Raw genomic sequence first — 13,678 nt, forward strand, 5'->3', positions numbered from 1 at the left:
TGGGGAACCGGGGGGGGGGCCGCGAGCCCCTCGCCATGGGGTCAGCGCCTGGGGGGCAACCGAGGGCACATGGAGGCGGCTCTAGAACACACGCGTGCGACGGGGGCCCCAACAAGAACCCCCGCACCCCCCCGACACGCCGCGCGCCGTGCCCACACGCGTGTGCACGCGTGGGCCGCGCGGCGCAGATGGCGTGTGCCGGGGCCCACACGTGTGCGCTCGCGTCCGCAGACCCACACGCGTGCCCGCACCCGCAGCACCGCTTGCACACGCGTGTGACCACCGGCTTCCCCCCCCCCACATACGATCTACATGTGTGTGTGTGTGTGTGTGTGTGGGTGCCCCCCCCCATCCATCCCCATTCCATCCCCCCCCCCCCCCCATTGCCACCGCAGGGGGGGGTTCAGCGCCCGAAATGGGGGCACAGAAAGGGGGGGTCACCCCATAGCAGCCCCCCCTCCCCCCCCTCCCCCCCCCCAGCCCCCCCACTCACCGGTTACCCCGCGGCCGCCGCTTCGCTGCGCGCATCCTGGGGGGGGGGGGGGGGGGTCGGTACCGGGTGGGTGCCGGTGGTGGAGGGGCCCCCCCCGAGCCGTTAAAACGCCCCCCCAACGGTAACGAGCACCCCCCGACGTTAACAAACGCCCCCCAACGGGAACGCCCCCCCCCCCCCCCCCCGTTGCCGGGAACCGGGAGCGCGCGGATAAAAATACCGAGCAGCGCAGCCCCGCCCCCCCCGCAGCCCCGCCCCCCCCCGGGGTGAGTTCACCCGAGTGGGACAGCGGGACCCACACAGCTCCTGACCCCCAACACCGCTCCTGACCCCCAACACCGCTCCTGACCCCCAACACAGCTCCTGACCCCCAACACCGCTCCTGACCCCCAACACCGCTCCTGACCCCCAACACAGCTCCTGACCCCCAACACCGCTCCTGACCCCCAACACAGCTCCTGACCCCCAACACAGCTCCTGACCCCCAACACCGCTCCTGACCCCCAACACAGCTCCTGACCCCCAACACCGGCTCCTGACCCCCAACACAGCTCCTGACCCCCAACACCGCTCCTGACCCCCAACACCGCTCCTGACCCCCAACACCGGCCCTGACCCCCAACACCGCTCCTGACCCCCAACACTGCTCCTGACCCCCAACACCGGCCCTGACCCCCAACACCGCTCCTGACCCCCAACAACGCTCCTGACCCCCAACACCGCTCCTGACCCCCAACACAGCTCCTGACCCCCAACACCGCTCCTGACCCCCAACACTGCTCCTGACCCCCAACACCGGCCCTGACCCCCAACACAGCTCCTGACCCCCAACACAGCTCCTGACCCCCAACACCGCTCCTGACCCCCAACAACGCTCCTGACCCCAACACAGCTCCTGACCCCCAACACAGCTCCTGACCCCCAACACCGCTCCTGACCCCCAACACCGCTCCTGACCCCCAACAACGCTCCTGACCCCCCCAACACCGCTCCTGACCCCCAACAACGCTCCTGACCCCCAACACCGCTTCTGACCCCATCACCGCTCCTGACCCCCAACACCGCTCCTGACCCCCAACACCGCTCCTGACCCCCATCACCGCTCCTGACCCCCATCACCGCTCCTGACCCCCAACACCGGTCCTGACCCCCAACACCGCTCCTGACCCCCAACACCGCTCCTGACCCCCCAGCACCGCTCCTGACCCCCATCACCGCTCCTGACCCCCAACACCGGTCCTGACCCCCCAACACCGCTCCTGACCCCCATCACCGCCCCTGACCCCCATCACCGCTCCTGACCCCCAACACCGCTCCTGACCCCCAACAACGCTCCTGACCCCCAACACAGCTCCTGACCCCCAACACCGCTCCTGACCCCCAACACCGCTCCTGACCCCCAATCATTGGCCCTGGACCCCCTCATCACCAGAGCTGATCCCCCCCAATCACTGGCCCTGACCCCCGCAACACTGGTCCTGCCTCCCCCCATCACCAGCCCTGACCCCCATCCCCCATCCTGACCCCCCCAATCACTGTCCCTGACTCCCCCCCATCACCAGCCCTGCCCCCCATCACTCCCCACAGCTCCGTGCTCAGCAGCCCCCCCCCCATAGGTGCTCAGCCCAGCCCCAGCCCCCCCCCGGTCCCGTCCCGTTCCCCCCCCCCCCCCCATGGCTCACAAAGGCGCTTTGTGACCGGCCCGGGAACAGCGGGGGCCTTGTGTGGGGCCACGGACCCACGGACCAACCCCCCCTCCCCCCCCCCGCCGTGCCCCCCCCCCCCGGTGCTGCCGGTGCCGGTGGGTGCGGGCGGCTCCCCCCCCCCCCCCCTCCCCTCCCCTCCGGTAACGTGACCGGTTCCTTTCCACCCCATTAACCCCCGGCCCGCCCCGGCAGCTCCTCCCCGAACCCCCCCCCCCCCCCCCCCCCCCTCCGCCGCCGGTGCCCGCCCGGGGGGCCCCGTCCCGCCGCCGGCCCCGCCGAGCCATAAAACCCATGGGGGAGGCGGCGGCTGAGCGCGGCCGGACCCCGGAGCTGGGGCCGTCCCCGAGCAAGGTAAAAGGGGGGGGGTTTGAGGGGGGGGGGGTTTGGGGGTCCCCGGTCCCGTCCCCCCCCCCCCCCCCCAGGGCATCCCCGACCCGGTGGTCCCGGTCCCATCACCCCTGGCCCCGTCACCCTGCAGCCCATGGTCCCTATAGGGGCTGCATCGCCGACCCCACATCCCAGTGTCCCAGCCCCTCCGCGTCCCGTGGGCCTTGCCCCGTACACACCCCCGATGCCGCGGCCCCACAGCCCCGCGGCCCCTCTCTATCCCCTGTCCCTGGATCCCCGTATCCCCATTCTGCACATCCCCAAGGCCTGTATCCCCATGTCCCCATGTTCTCATGTCCTGCATCCCTATGTCCCCATACCCCATGTCCCCGTATCCCCATGTCTCATACCCCCATATCCCCATGTCCTATATCCCCATGTTCTCATTTCCTGCATCCCTACGTCCCCATATCCCCATGTCCCATATCCCCATGTCTCATACCCCCATATACCCATGTTCCATATCCCCATGTCCCCGTATCCCCATATCCCCATGTCCCATATCCCCGTATCCCCATATCCCCATGTCCCATATCCCCATGTCTCCTACCCCCATATCCCCATGTTCCATATCCCCATGTCCCCGTATCCCCATATCCCCATGTCCCATATCCCCCATGTCTCATACCCCCATATCCCCATGTTCCATATCCCATGTCCCCGTATCCCCATATCCCCATGTCCCCATATCCCCATGTCCCCATATCCCCATGTCCCGTATCCCCATGTTCTCATGTCCTGTATCCCTATGTCCCCATATCCCCATGTCTCATACCCCATATCCCCGTGTCTTGTATCCCCATACCCCCATATCCCCATGTCCCCGTATCCCCAGTCCCCATATCCCCATGTCCTATATCCCTATGTCCCATATCCCCATGCCCTGTATACCCATACTCCCATATCCCCATGTCCTATATCCCTATGTCCCCATATCCCCATGTCTAATACCCCCATATCCCCATGCCCTGTATCCCATACTCCCATATCCCCATGTCCTATATCCTGTATCCTCATGTCCCGTATCCCCATGTTCTCATGTCCTGTATCCCCATGTCCCCATATCCCCATGTCTCATACCCCCATATCCCCATGTTCCATATCCCCATGTCCCCATATCCCCATATCCCCGTATCCCCATGTCTCATACCCCCATATCCCCATGTCCTGTATCCCTATGTCCCCATATCCATGTCTCATACCCCCATATCCCCATGTTCCATATCCCCATGTCCCCATATCCCCATATCCCCATGTCTCATACCCCCGTATCCCCATGTCCTATATCCCCATGTTCTCATGTCCTGTATCCCCATGTCCCCATATCCCCATGTCTCATACCCCCATATCCCTGTGCCCTGTATCCCCATACCCCCATGTCCCCATGTCTCATATCCCCATGTCCCTGTGTCTGTGTGTCACCTACCTCCGTATCCCCATGTCCCATATCCCCATGTCCTGTACCTCCGTATCCCCATGTCCCGTATCCCCATGTCTCCCTATCCCATATCCCCATATCTCCCTATCCCATATCCCCATAACTCCTATCCCATATCCCCATGTCTCCCTATCCCATATCCCCATGTCCCCTATCCCCATGTCTCCCTATCCCATATCCCCATATCTCCCTATCCCATATCCCCATATCTCCCTATCCCATATCCCCATGTCTCCCATCCCATATCCCCATGTCCCGTATCCCCATGTCTCCCTATCCCATATCCCCATATCTCCCTATCCCATATCCCCATGTCTCCCTATCCCATATCCCCATATCTCCCTATCCCATATCCCCATATCTCCCTATCCCATATCCCCATGTCTCCCTATCCCATATCCCCATATCTTCCCTATCCCATATCCCCATATCTCCCTATCCCATATCCCCATATCTCCCTATCCCATATCCCATGTCTCCCTATCCCATATCCCTGCAGATGGGGGTCACAGCCCCCTCTGGCCGTGCCCACCCAACCCTGCAGGGGCCACCCAGCCCTTGGGATGTCCCCACATTCCAGCGTGAGGCCTGAGGCCCCGGGGAGGGACCCTGGTGCTGGGGGGGGGGGGGGGTTCATCCCCCCTTGGGCTGGAGGGTCCCATGGGATGGGATGTGGGTTACCCACTTACCCCTATGTGGGTTATCCTGGATGTGGTGTCCGGGTGTGGGTATCCCTGGTGTGGGTTATCCCAGCTATAGGTTACCCAGGTTATGGGGTATCCCTGGTGTGGGTTATCCTGGATGTGGGTTATCCCAGTGTGGGTTATTCCCAGCTATAGGTTACCCAGGTTATGGGGTATCCCTGGTGTGGGTTATCCTGGTTTGGGTTATCCCAGCTATAGGTTACCCAGGTTATGGGGTATCCCTGGTGTGGGTTATCCTGGTTTGGGTTATCCCAGCTATAGGTTACCCAGGTTATGGGGTATCCCTGGTGTGGGTTATCCTGGATGTGGGTTATCCCAGTGTGGGTTATCCCAGCTATAGGTTACCCAGGTTATGGGGTATCCCTGGTGTGGGTTATCCGGATGTGGGTTATCCCAGTGTGGGTTATCCTGGTTTGTGCTATCCCAGATAGAGGTTACCCCAGATATGGGTTATCCTAGATATGGGTTGTCCCACTGTGGGTTTATTCCAGTGTGATTTACCCCAGTGTGGGTTTAACCCAGTGTGGGTTATCCCAATGTGGGTTATCCCAATGTGGGTTATCCTGATGTGGATTTATCCCAGTGTGGGTTTAACCCAATGAGGGTTTATCCCAATGTGGGTTATCCTGATGTGGGTTTATCCCAGTGTGGGTTTAACTCAGTGTGGGTTATACTGATGTGGGTTTATCCCAGTGTGGGTTATCCAATGAGGGTTATCCCCAATGTGGGTTACCCCAGTGTGGATTATCCCAATGTGGGTTACCCCAGTGTGGATTATCCCAATGTGGGTTTAACTCAGTGTGGGTTATCCCAATGAGGGTTTATCCCAGTGTGGGTTATCCCAATGTGGGTTTATCCCAGTGTGGGTTTAACTCAGTGTGGGTTATCCCAATGTGGGTTTATCCCAGTGTGGGTTATCCTAATGTGGGTTTATCCCAGTGTGGTTTAACTCAGTGTGGGTTATCCCAATGTGGGTTTATCCCAGTGTGGGTTATCCTAATGTGGGTTTATCCCAGTGTGGGTTTAACTCAGTGTGGGTTATCCCAATGTGGGTTTATCCCAGTGTGGGTTTTAACTCAGTGTGGGTTATCCTAATGTGGGTTTATCCCAGTGTGAGTTTAACTCAGTGTGGGTTATCCCAATGTGGGTTTAACTCAGTGTGGGTTATCCCCAATGTGGGTTTAACTCAGTGTGGGTTATCCTGATGTGGGTTTATCCCAGTGTGGGTTTAACTCAGTGTGGGTTATCCCAATGTGGGTTTTAACTCAGTGTGGGTTATCCTGATGTGGGTTTATCCCAGTGTGGGTTTAACTCAGTGTGGGTTATCCTGATGTGGGTTTATCCCAGTGTGGGTTTAACTCAGTGTGGGTTATCCCAATGTGGGTTTAACTCAGTGTGGGTTATCCTGATGTGGGTTACCCCAGTGTGGGTTACCCCTGGTATGTGTTACCCAGGCTGTGGTTCAACGGGGCTGTGGTTTAACCCAGCTCTGGTTTAACCGGGTCGGTGCTCAATGGGGCCGCGGTCACCGGTGCTGCTGCCAGGAGCAGCTTCTCCGATGGCTACGAGGGCTGAGCTGTGGGGCCCCCCCACCCCTTATCGGCCCCATCGCAGCGCTGGCGCCGCAGGGTCCCACGGGAGACCCCTGTCTCCGTGTCCTGCCCCAGTGATGGGCACCCCCAAACCATCGCTTTGGGGTCACCCGATGCTTGGGTGGGGGGGGGTTACACAGGACAGACACAAACGGGAACGGGTCCCATCGCCCCCATGGTGCTGCCCCCCATAGCGTGTCCGGGGGGTCCCGTCCGCAGCCCCATAGCGGTGAGGATGAGGAGGATGAGGAAGATGGCGGGGAGGGGGGGGGGTGGCAGTGGGGGGCGCGGGCCCTGCATGTTAACCAGGAGCCTCCTCAAAGCTCCTTTGTGCCCCGCCAGCTCCATTGAGGCCTCTTGGCCAGGGCACACAATGGCCCCACTGTCCCCGTCCCCATCCCCCCCCATGCGCTGCCGCCCCACATCCCCCCCCCCCACACACACACAACGGGACCTGCCCCACAGCGGGACCCCCCCCCCCCCCCAATGTTGTGTCTATGGGGGTCCCATCCCCACTCTCCCCAGTGCCACCAGTGCTCAGCGCCCCAGTTTGCCATGGGGCCGGTGCTGGCTGGGAGCCGATGCGGTTGGCACCGCGCGGGCACGGGCACGGTGCCCATGGTGCTGGTGCCAATGGGACGCGGCAAAGGGGGGGGGACGGGGGACGGAGGAACGGGGACGTGTCCCCAAGGCCCACATTGGACCCCCCAAGTGGGGCCGGGCCCCCCAGCGTCCGCTCTGGTGTCACCAGGGGGGGGGACACCGAGGCAGGGCCCCTTGGTTAATGGGTAACCAGAGAGCGGTCACCGGTGACCGGGGCCGGTTGTGGCCGTGCCCGCGGGCACCGTCCCCGCACCGGGAACAAGCTGCAGCTTGTCACAGCCCGTGTCCAGCACGGGAGCCGGGCCGGGGGCAGCGGGGGTGCGGTGACCCCGACAGGGGGGTGTGGGGGGCACAGGGAGGGCTGAGGGGGACAATGGGGAGGGGGGGGGTGAAGAAACCCCAAAGGTGGAGGCTGGGGGGGGGGAAAAGCTCCAAGGTGGGATGGAGGGAGCTCAAAGAGGGTGCAGGGACCCCATAGAGGGTGCAGGGACCCCATAGAGGGTGCAGGACCCAAAGAGGGTGCAGGGACCCCATAGAGGGTGCAGGGACCCCAAAGGGGATGTAGGACCCAAGGTGGGATGCAGGGAGCTCAAAGAGGGTGCAGGGACCCCACAGAGGCTGCAGGATCCAAGGTGGGAAGCAGGGACCCCAAAGAGGGTGCAGGATCCAAGGTGGGAAGCAGGGACCTCAGAGAGGGTGCAGGGACCCCAAAGAGGATGCAGGACCCAAACTGGAATGCAGGGACCTCATAGAGGATGCAGGACCCAAGGTGGGATGCAGGGACCCCATAGAGGATGCAGGACTTGAAGTGGGATGCAGGGACTTTAAAGAGGGTGCAGGGACCCCAAAGAGGATGCAGGACCCAAAGTGGGATGCAGGGACCTCAAAGAGGGTGCAGAGACCTCACAGAGGATGCAGGACCTAAGGTGGGATGCAGGGACCTCAAAGAGGGTGCAGGGACCCCATAGAGGATGCAGGGACCCCAAAGAGGATGCAGGACCCAAAGTGGGATGCAGGGACCTCATAGAGGATGCAGGACCCAAAGTGGGATGCAGGGACCTCAAAGAGGGTGCAAGGACCCCATAGAGGGTGCAGGACCCAAAGTGGGATGCAGGGACCCCATAGAGGATGCAGGACCCAAGGTGGGATGCAGGGACCTCAAAGAGGGTGCAGGGACCCCATAGAGGATGCAGGACCCAAAGTGGGATGCAGGGACCCCATAGAGGATGCAGGACCCAAGGTGGGATGCAGGGACCCCAAAGAGGATGCAGGACCCAAAGTGGGATGCAGGGACCTCAAAGAGGATGCAGGACCCAAAGTGGGATGCAGGGACCTCAAAGAGGATGCAGGACCCAAGGTGGGAAGCAGGGACCTTAAAGAGGGTGCAGGGACCCCAAAGAGGGTGCAGGGACCCCATAGAGGATGCAGGACCCAAGGTGGGATGCAGGGACCCCAAAGAGGGTGCAAGGACCCCATAGGGGGTGTCTATTTTGCCCCACAGCAGAGGTCAAAGGGAGCCCAGAGGAGCAGAAGGACTTTGGGGGTGCAGAGCCCCCCCCGGACGTGCCGGTGCCCGTCACTGCCCGGCATGGGCAGCGCTTTGGGGACCGGGCGGCACCGGGCTCACGGTGCCCGTGGGGAGGGGGCACCGCGTCCCCGGTGTGCCCCGGACAGGGCCTGGCGCCAAGCGGGATGCGCCGCAACCGGGACGGCGGCCCCGGCCCCCCCTTCCCTTCCCTTCCCGGTGTCCCCACGTCCCCGGTGTCCCCGGCTCGGTGCCGCGGCGGAAACGGTGCGAGGCCAAAGGCTGGCGGGGGCTGAAAGGCGCCTTCTGTGCCCGCGGCCGGGCCGGGGACAACGGGGACGGAAACGCGCCTGGCGCCGCCACCAGCCGTTTGTCACCGCCATTCATCCCCCCCTTCCTCTTCCTCCCGGCCGGGCAGGGCGCCCCGGACCCCCCAAGGGATGGGGCGGGATGGGGGGGAGCTGCCGGGACACGGGAGGAGTCGGGAGCGGGATGCACACACGGATGGATGGGCAGGTGCACGGAGGGATGTGGGGGGCACGGAGGGATGGAGGGTGGACAGGGACACGCACAGGGATGGATCCAGCCGTCCCCTGTCTCTTCTCCATCTGTCAAGTCTTACCCCATCCATCTTTCCAGCTGTTCCATCTCCCCACCCACCCATTCCTCTTCTCCAGCCATCCTCTATCGTCTCCGTCTGTCTTCTCCGTCCATCTATCCTGCTCCATCGCTTTTTCCATCCCGCTTCCACCCGTCCCTCATTTACCTCGTCCCTCCATCCTTCTTCACCCCTCTTCCCAGCTGTTGCTTCTCTCCATCCATCCATCCATCCATCCATCCATCCATCCATCCATCCATCCATCCATCTTCGTCATCCACCCATTCCTCTTCTCTATCCATCCTTCTCCATCTGTCTTCTCTATCTTACTCTATTTTCTCCAGCTATCAAGTTCTCCACCCATCCTTCTTCATCCCTATTCTCCATCCATCTTCCCAGCCATTCCTTCCATTCCTCTTCTCCATCCATCCTCTACCTCTGCCATGTGTCAGTCTTATCCATCCTTCTCCATCCATCCTTCTCCATCCATCTTCCCAGCCATTCCTTCCAGCCATCCTCTGCCTTCTCCATGTGTCAGCCTTATCCATCCTTCTCCATCCATCTTCCCATCCATTCCTTTCATCCATTCCTCTTCTTCATCCATCCTCTACCACCTCCATGTATCAGTCTTATCAATCCTTCTCCATCCATCCTCTACCTTCTCCATCAGTCTTATCCATCCTTCTCCATCCCTATTCTCCATCCATCTTCCCAGCCATTCCTTCCATCCATTCACCCATTCCTCTTCTCCATCCATCCTCTACCTCCTCCATGTGTCAGTCTTATCAATCCTTCTCCATCCATCCTCTACCTTCTCCATATGTCAGTCTTATCCATCCTTCTCCATCTATCCACCCATCCTTCTCCATCCCTATTCTCCATCCATCTTCCCAGCCATTCTTTCCATCCATTCCTCTTCTCCATCCATCCACTACCTCCTCCATGTATCAGTCTTATCAATCCTTCTCCATCCATCCTCTACCTTCTCCGTGTCAGTCTTACCCACCCTTCTCCTCCACCCATCCTCCTCCATCCCTATTCTCCATCCATCTTCCCAGCCATTCCTTCCATCCATTCAACCATTCCTCTTCCCCATCCATCCTCTACCTCCTCCATGTGTCAGTCTTATCAATCCTTCCCCATCCATCCTCTACCTCCTCCATGTGTCAGTCTTATCAATCCTTCCCCATCCATCCTCTACCTCCTCCATGTGTCAGTCTTCTCCACCCTTCTCCTCCACCCATCCTTCTCCATTCCTCTTCTCCATCCATCCTCTACCCCCTCCACGCGTCAGTCTCACCCCTCCTTCTCCACCACCCATCCCCTGCTCCCTCCTCACCTCCCGTCCCCTCTTGCAGATGACGTCCTCCACCAAGGTGTTCTACAGCCAGACCACGCAGACCGAGAGCCGCCCGCTCATGGGCGCGGGGCTGCGCCGGCGCCGCGTCATGACCAAGGACGGCCGCAGCAACGTGCGCATGGAGCACATCGCCGACAAGCGCTTCCTGTACCTCAAGGACCTGTGGACCACCTTCATCGACATGCAATGGCGCTACAAGCTCCTCCTCTTCTCCGCCACCTTCGCCGGCACCTGGTTCGCCTTCGGCGTCGTGTGGTACCTGGTGGCCGTGGCCCACGGGGACCTGCTGGAGTTCGAGCCGCCGGCCAACCACACGCCGTGCGTGATGCAGGTGCACACGCTCACCGGCGCCTTCCTCTTCTCCCTCGAGTCCCAGACCACCATCGGCTACGGGTTCCGGTACATCAGCGAGGAGTGCCCGTTGGCCATCGTGCTGCTCATCACCCAGCTCGTCCTCACCACCATCATGGAGATCTTCATCACCGGCACCTTCCTGGCCAAGATCGCCCGGCCCAAGAAACGCGCCGAGACCATCCGCTTCAGCCAGAACGCCGTGGTGGCTCAGCACGACGGCAAGACCTGCCTCATGATCCGCGTGGCCAACATGCGCAAGAGCCTCCTCATCGGCTGCCAAGTGACGGGCAAGCTCCTGCAGACCCACCTCACCAAGGAAGGCGAGAGCGTCCACCTCAACCAGCTCAACGTGGACTTCCAGGTGGACACGGCCTCGGACAGCCCCTTCCTCATCCTGCCCCTCACCTTCTACCACGTGCTGGACGAGGGCAGCCCCTTGCGGGACGTGGCCCTGCGCCCGGGCGAAGGCGACTTCGAGCTGGTGGTGATCCTCAGCGGCACCGTGGAGTCCACCAGCGCCACGTGCCAGGTCCGCACCTCCTACCTGCCCGAGGAGATCCTTTGGGGCTACGAGTTCACGCCGGCCATCTCGCTCTCGGCCAGCGGCAAGTACGTGGCCGACTTCAGCCTCTTCGACCGCGTGGTGGAGGTGCCGGCGCCGCGCGGTCCCCGCCAGCCCCCCCGCTTCGGAGACCCCGAGAAGGTGAAGCTGGAGGAGTCCTTGCGGGAAGCGGCCGAGCGGGAGCGCGAGGGAGCGGGGCTCAGCGTGCGCATCAGCAACGTCTGAAGCGCGCCCGCGCCGTGGGGCAGGCGTGGTGGTGTGGGGGGGGGGGGGAGGTACCGGGCATGGAGATGCCACCACCTCCTGCAGGCGTCCCCCGGGCCCGGAGGTGTTGGCATTACCCAGAGGTGCCACCAGTGCCTGGAGGCGTCACCGGGGCCTGGAGGTGCCACCAGCATTGGAGATGCCACCAAGCCCTTACGGTGACACCAAGCTCTTCTGGTGCCACCAGCACTGGAGATGCCACCAAGCCCCTATGGTGACACCAAGCTCTTCTGGTGCCACCAGCACTGGAGATGCCACCAAGCCCTTACGGTAACACCAAGCTCTTCTGGTGACACCAGCATTGGAGATGCCACCAACCCTAGAGATGCCAGCAGCGTTGGAGATGCCACCAAGCCCTTACGGTGACACCAAGCTCTTCTGGTGCCACAAGCATTGGAGATGCCACCAAGCCCTTACGGTGACACCAGCACTGGAGATGCCACCAAGCCCTTATGGTGACACCAAGCTCTTCTGGTGACACCAGCACTGGAGATGCCACCAAGCCCTTATGGTGACACCAAGCTCTTCTGGTGACACCAGCACTGGAGATGCCACCAAGCCCTTATGGTGACACCAAGCTCTTCTGGTGACACCAGCATTGGAGATGCCACCAAGCCCTTATGGTGACACCAAGCCTGTAGGTGCCACCAGCACTGGAGATGCCACCAAGCCCTTATGGTGACATCAAGCTCTTCTGGTGACACCAGCACTGGAGATGCCACCAAGCCCTTATGGTGACACCAAGCTCTTCTGGTGACACCAGCACTGGAGATGCCACCAAGCCCTTACGGTGACACCAAGCTCTTCTGGTGACACCAGCATTGGAGATGCCACCAACCCTAGAGATGCCAGCAGCGTTGGAGATGCCACCAAGCCCTTACGGTGACACCAAGCTCTTCTGGTGCCACTAGCATTGGAGATGCCACCAAGCCCTTATGGTGACACCAAGCCTGTAGATGCCACCAGCATTGCAGATGCCACCAAGCCCTTATGGTGACACCAAGCTCTTCTGGTGACACCAGCATTGGAGATGCCACCAACCCTAGAGATGCCAGCAGCGTTGGAGATGCCACCAAGCCCTTATGGTGACACCAAGCTCTTCTGGTGCCACAAGCATTGGAGATGCCACCAAGCCCTTACGGTGACACCAGCACTGGAGATGCCACCAAGCCCTTACGGTGACACCAAGCTCTTCTGGTGCCACAAGCATTGGAGATGCCACCAAGCCCTTACAGTGACACCAGCACTGGAGATGCCACCAAGCCCTTATGGTGACACCAAGCTCTTCTGGTGACACCAGCACTGGAGATGCCACCAAGCCCTTATGGTGACACCAAGCTCTTCTGGTGACACCAGCACTGGAGATGCCACCAAGCCCTTATGGTGACATCAAGCTCTTCTGGTGACACCAGCACTGGAGATGCCACCAAGCTCTTCTGGTGACACCAGCACTGGAGATGCCACTAAGCCCTTATGGTGACACCAAGCCTGTAGATGCCACCAGCACTGGAGATGCCACCAAGCCCTTACGGTGACACCAAGCTCTTCTGGTGACACCAGCACTGGAGATGCCACCAAGCCCTTACGGTGACACCAAGCTCTTCTGGTGACACCAGCATTGGAGATGCCACCAAGCCCTTACGGTGACACCAAGCCTGTAGATGCCACCAAGCTCTTCTGGTGACACCAGCACTGGAGATGCCACTAAGCCCTTATGGTGACACCAAGCCTGTAGATGCCACCAGCATTGCAGATGCCACCAAGCCCTCATGGTGACACCAAGCTCTTCTGGTGACACCAGCAGTGGAGATGCCACCAACCCCTTATGGTGCCACCAACCCTTCCCCTGTTCCCCCCCCAGGCTGCTCCTGTTCCCATCCCAGCCTGTCCCTTGCCCCCCCCCAAGCCCCCAGCCCCATTGCAGGACACAGCCCTGCAGGGAGATGCTGCCCTGGGGGACATGGGGGGGGGTGTCACACCTGGGGGTGTCACCGATAATCGGACACGTGTCCCCCCCCGCTGCTAACGTAGAGCTCTGCTATTAACGCGCGGCCCCCCGGCCCCATGTACGTGTATAGAGAGAGCCACTAAC

At 61.2% G+C, this 13,678-nt stretch overlaps 1 protein-coding gene across 2 annotated transcripts; it reads left to right on the forward strand.

The window, feature by feature from the left end:
- Positions 1-2,478: 2,478 nt before the first annotated feature.
- LOC133264699 (ATP-sensitive inward rectifier potassium channel 10) lies at positions 2,479-11,547 on the forward strand. 2 transcript variants are annotated; one of them, XM_061444541.1, is made up of 2 exons: positions 2,479-2,550; positions 10,405-11,547. In XM_061444541.1, exons 1-2 carry the CDS (start codon positions 2,491-2,493, stop codon positions 11,545-11,547), a joined length of 1,203 nt encoding a protein of 400 aa, XP_061300525.1. In that variant the 5' UTR covers positions 2,479-2,490. The 2 variants fall into 2 exon arrangements, with proteins under 2 accessions (XP_061300525.1, XP_061300524.1); XM_061444540.1 differs by lacking the exon at positions 2,479-2,550 and adding an exon at positions 8,821-8,964.
- The last annotated feature ends 2,131 nt before the right edge of the window (positions 11,548-13,678 follow it).

The sequence above is a fragment of the Pezoporus flaviventris genome, unplaced genomic scaffold (genome assembly GCF_033815535.1).
Source record: "Pezoporus flaviventris isolate CSIRO_AGI_PZ_B2104156 unplaced genomic scaffold, CSIRO_AGI_Pfla_v1 ptg000977l, whole genome shotgun sequence".
NCBI classification, from domain to species: Eukaryota; Metazoa; Chordata; class Aves; order Psittaciformes; family Psittacidae; genus Pezoporus; species Pezoporus flaviventris.

What these genes read in the sequence shown, in the direction of transcription:
- LOC133264699 (XM_061444540.1), top strand. Translation starts at nt 8,899, where the DNA reads ATGGGGGGGAGCTGCCGGGACACGGGAGGAGTCGGGAGCGGGATGCAC. An exon ending in ACACACGGATGGATGGGCAG is followed by an intron (nt 8,965 to 10,404) that starts GTGCACGGAGGG and finishes CCCCTCTTGCAG; the next exon opens with ATGACGTCCTCCACCAAGGT.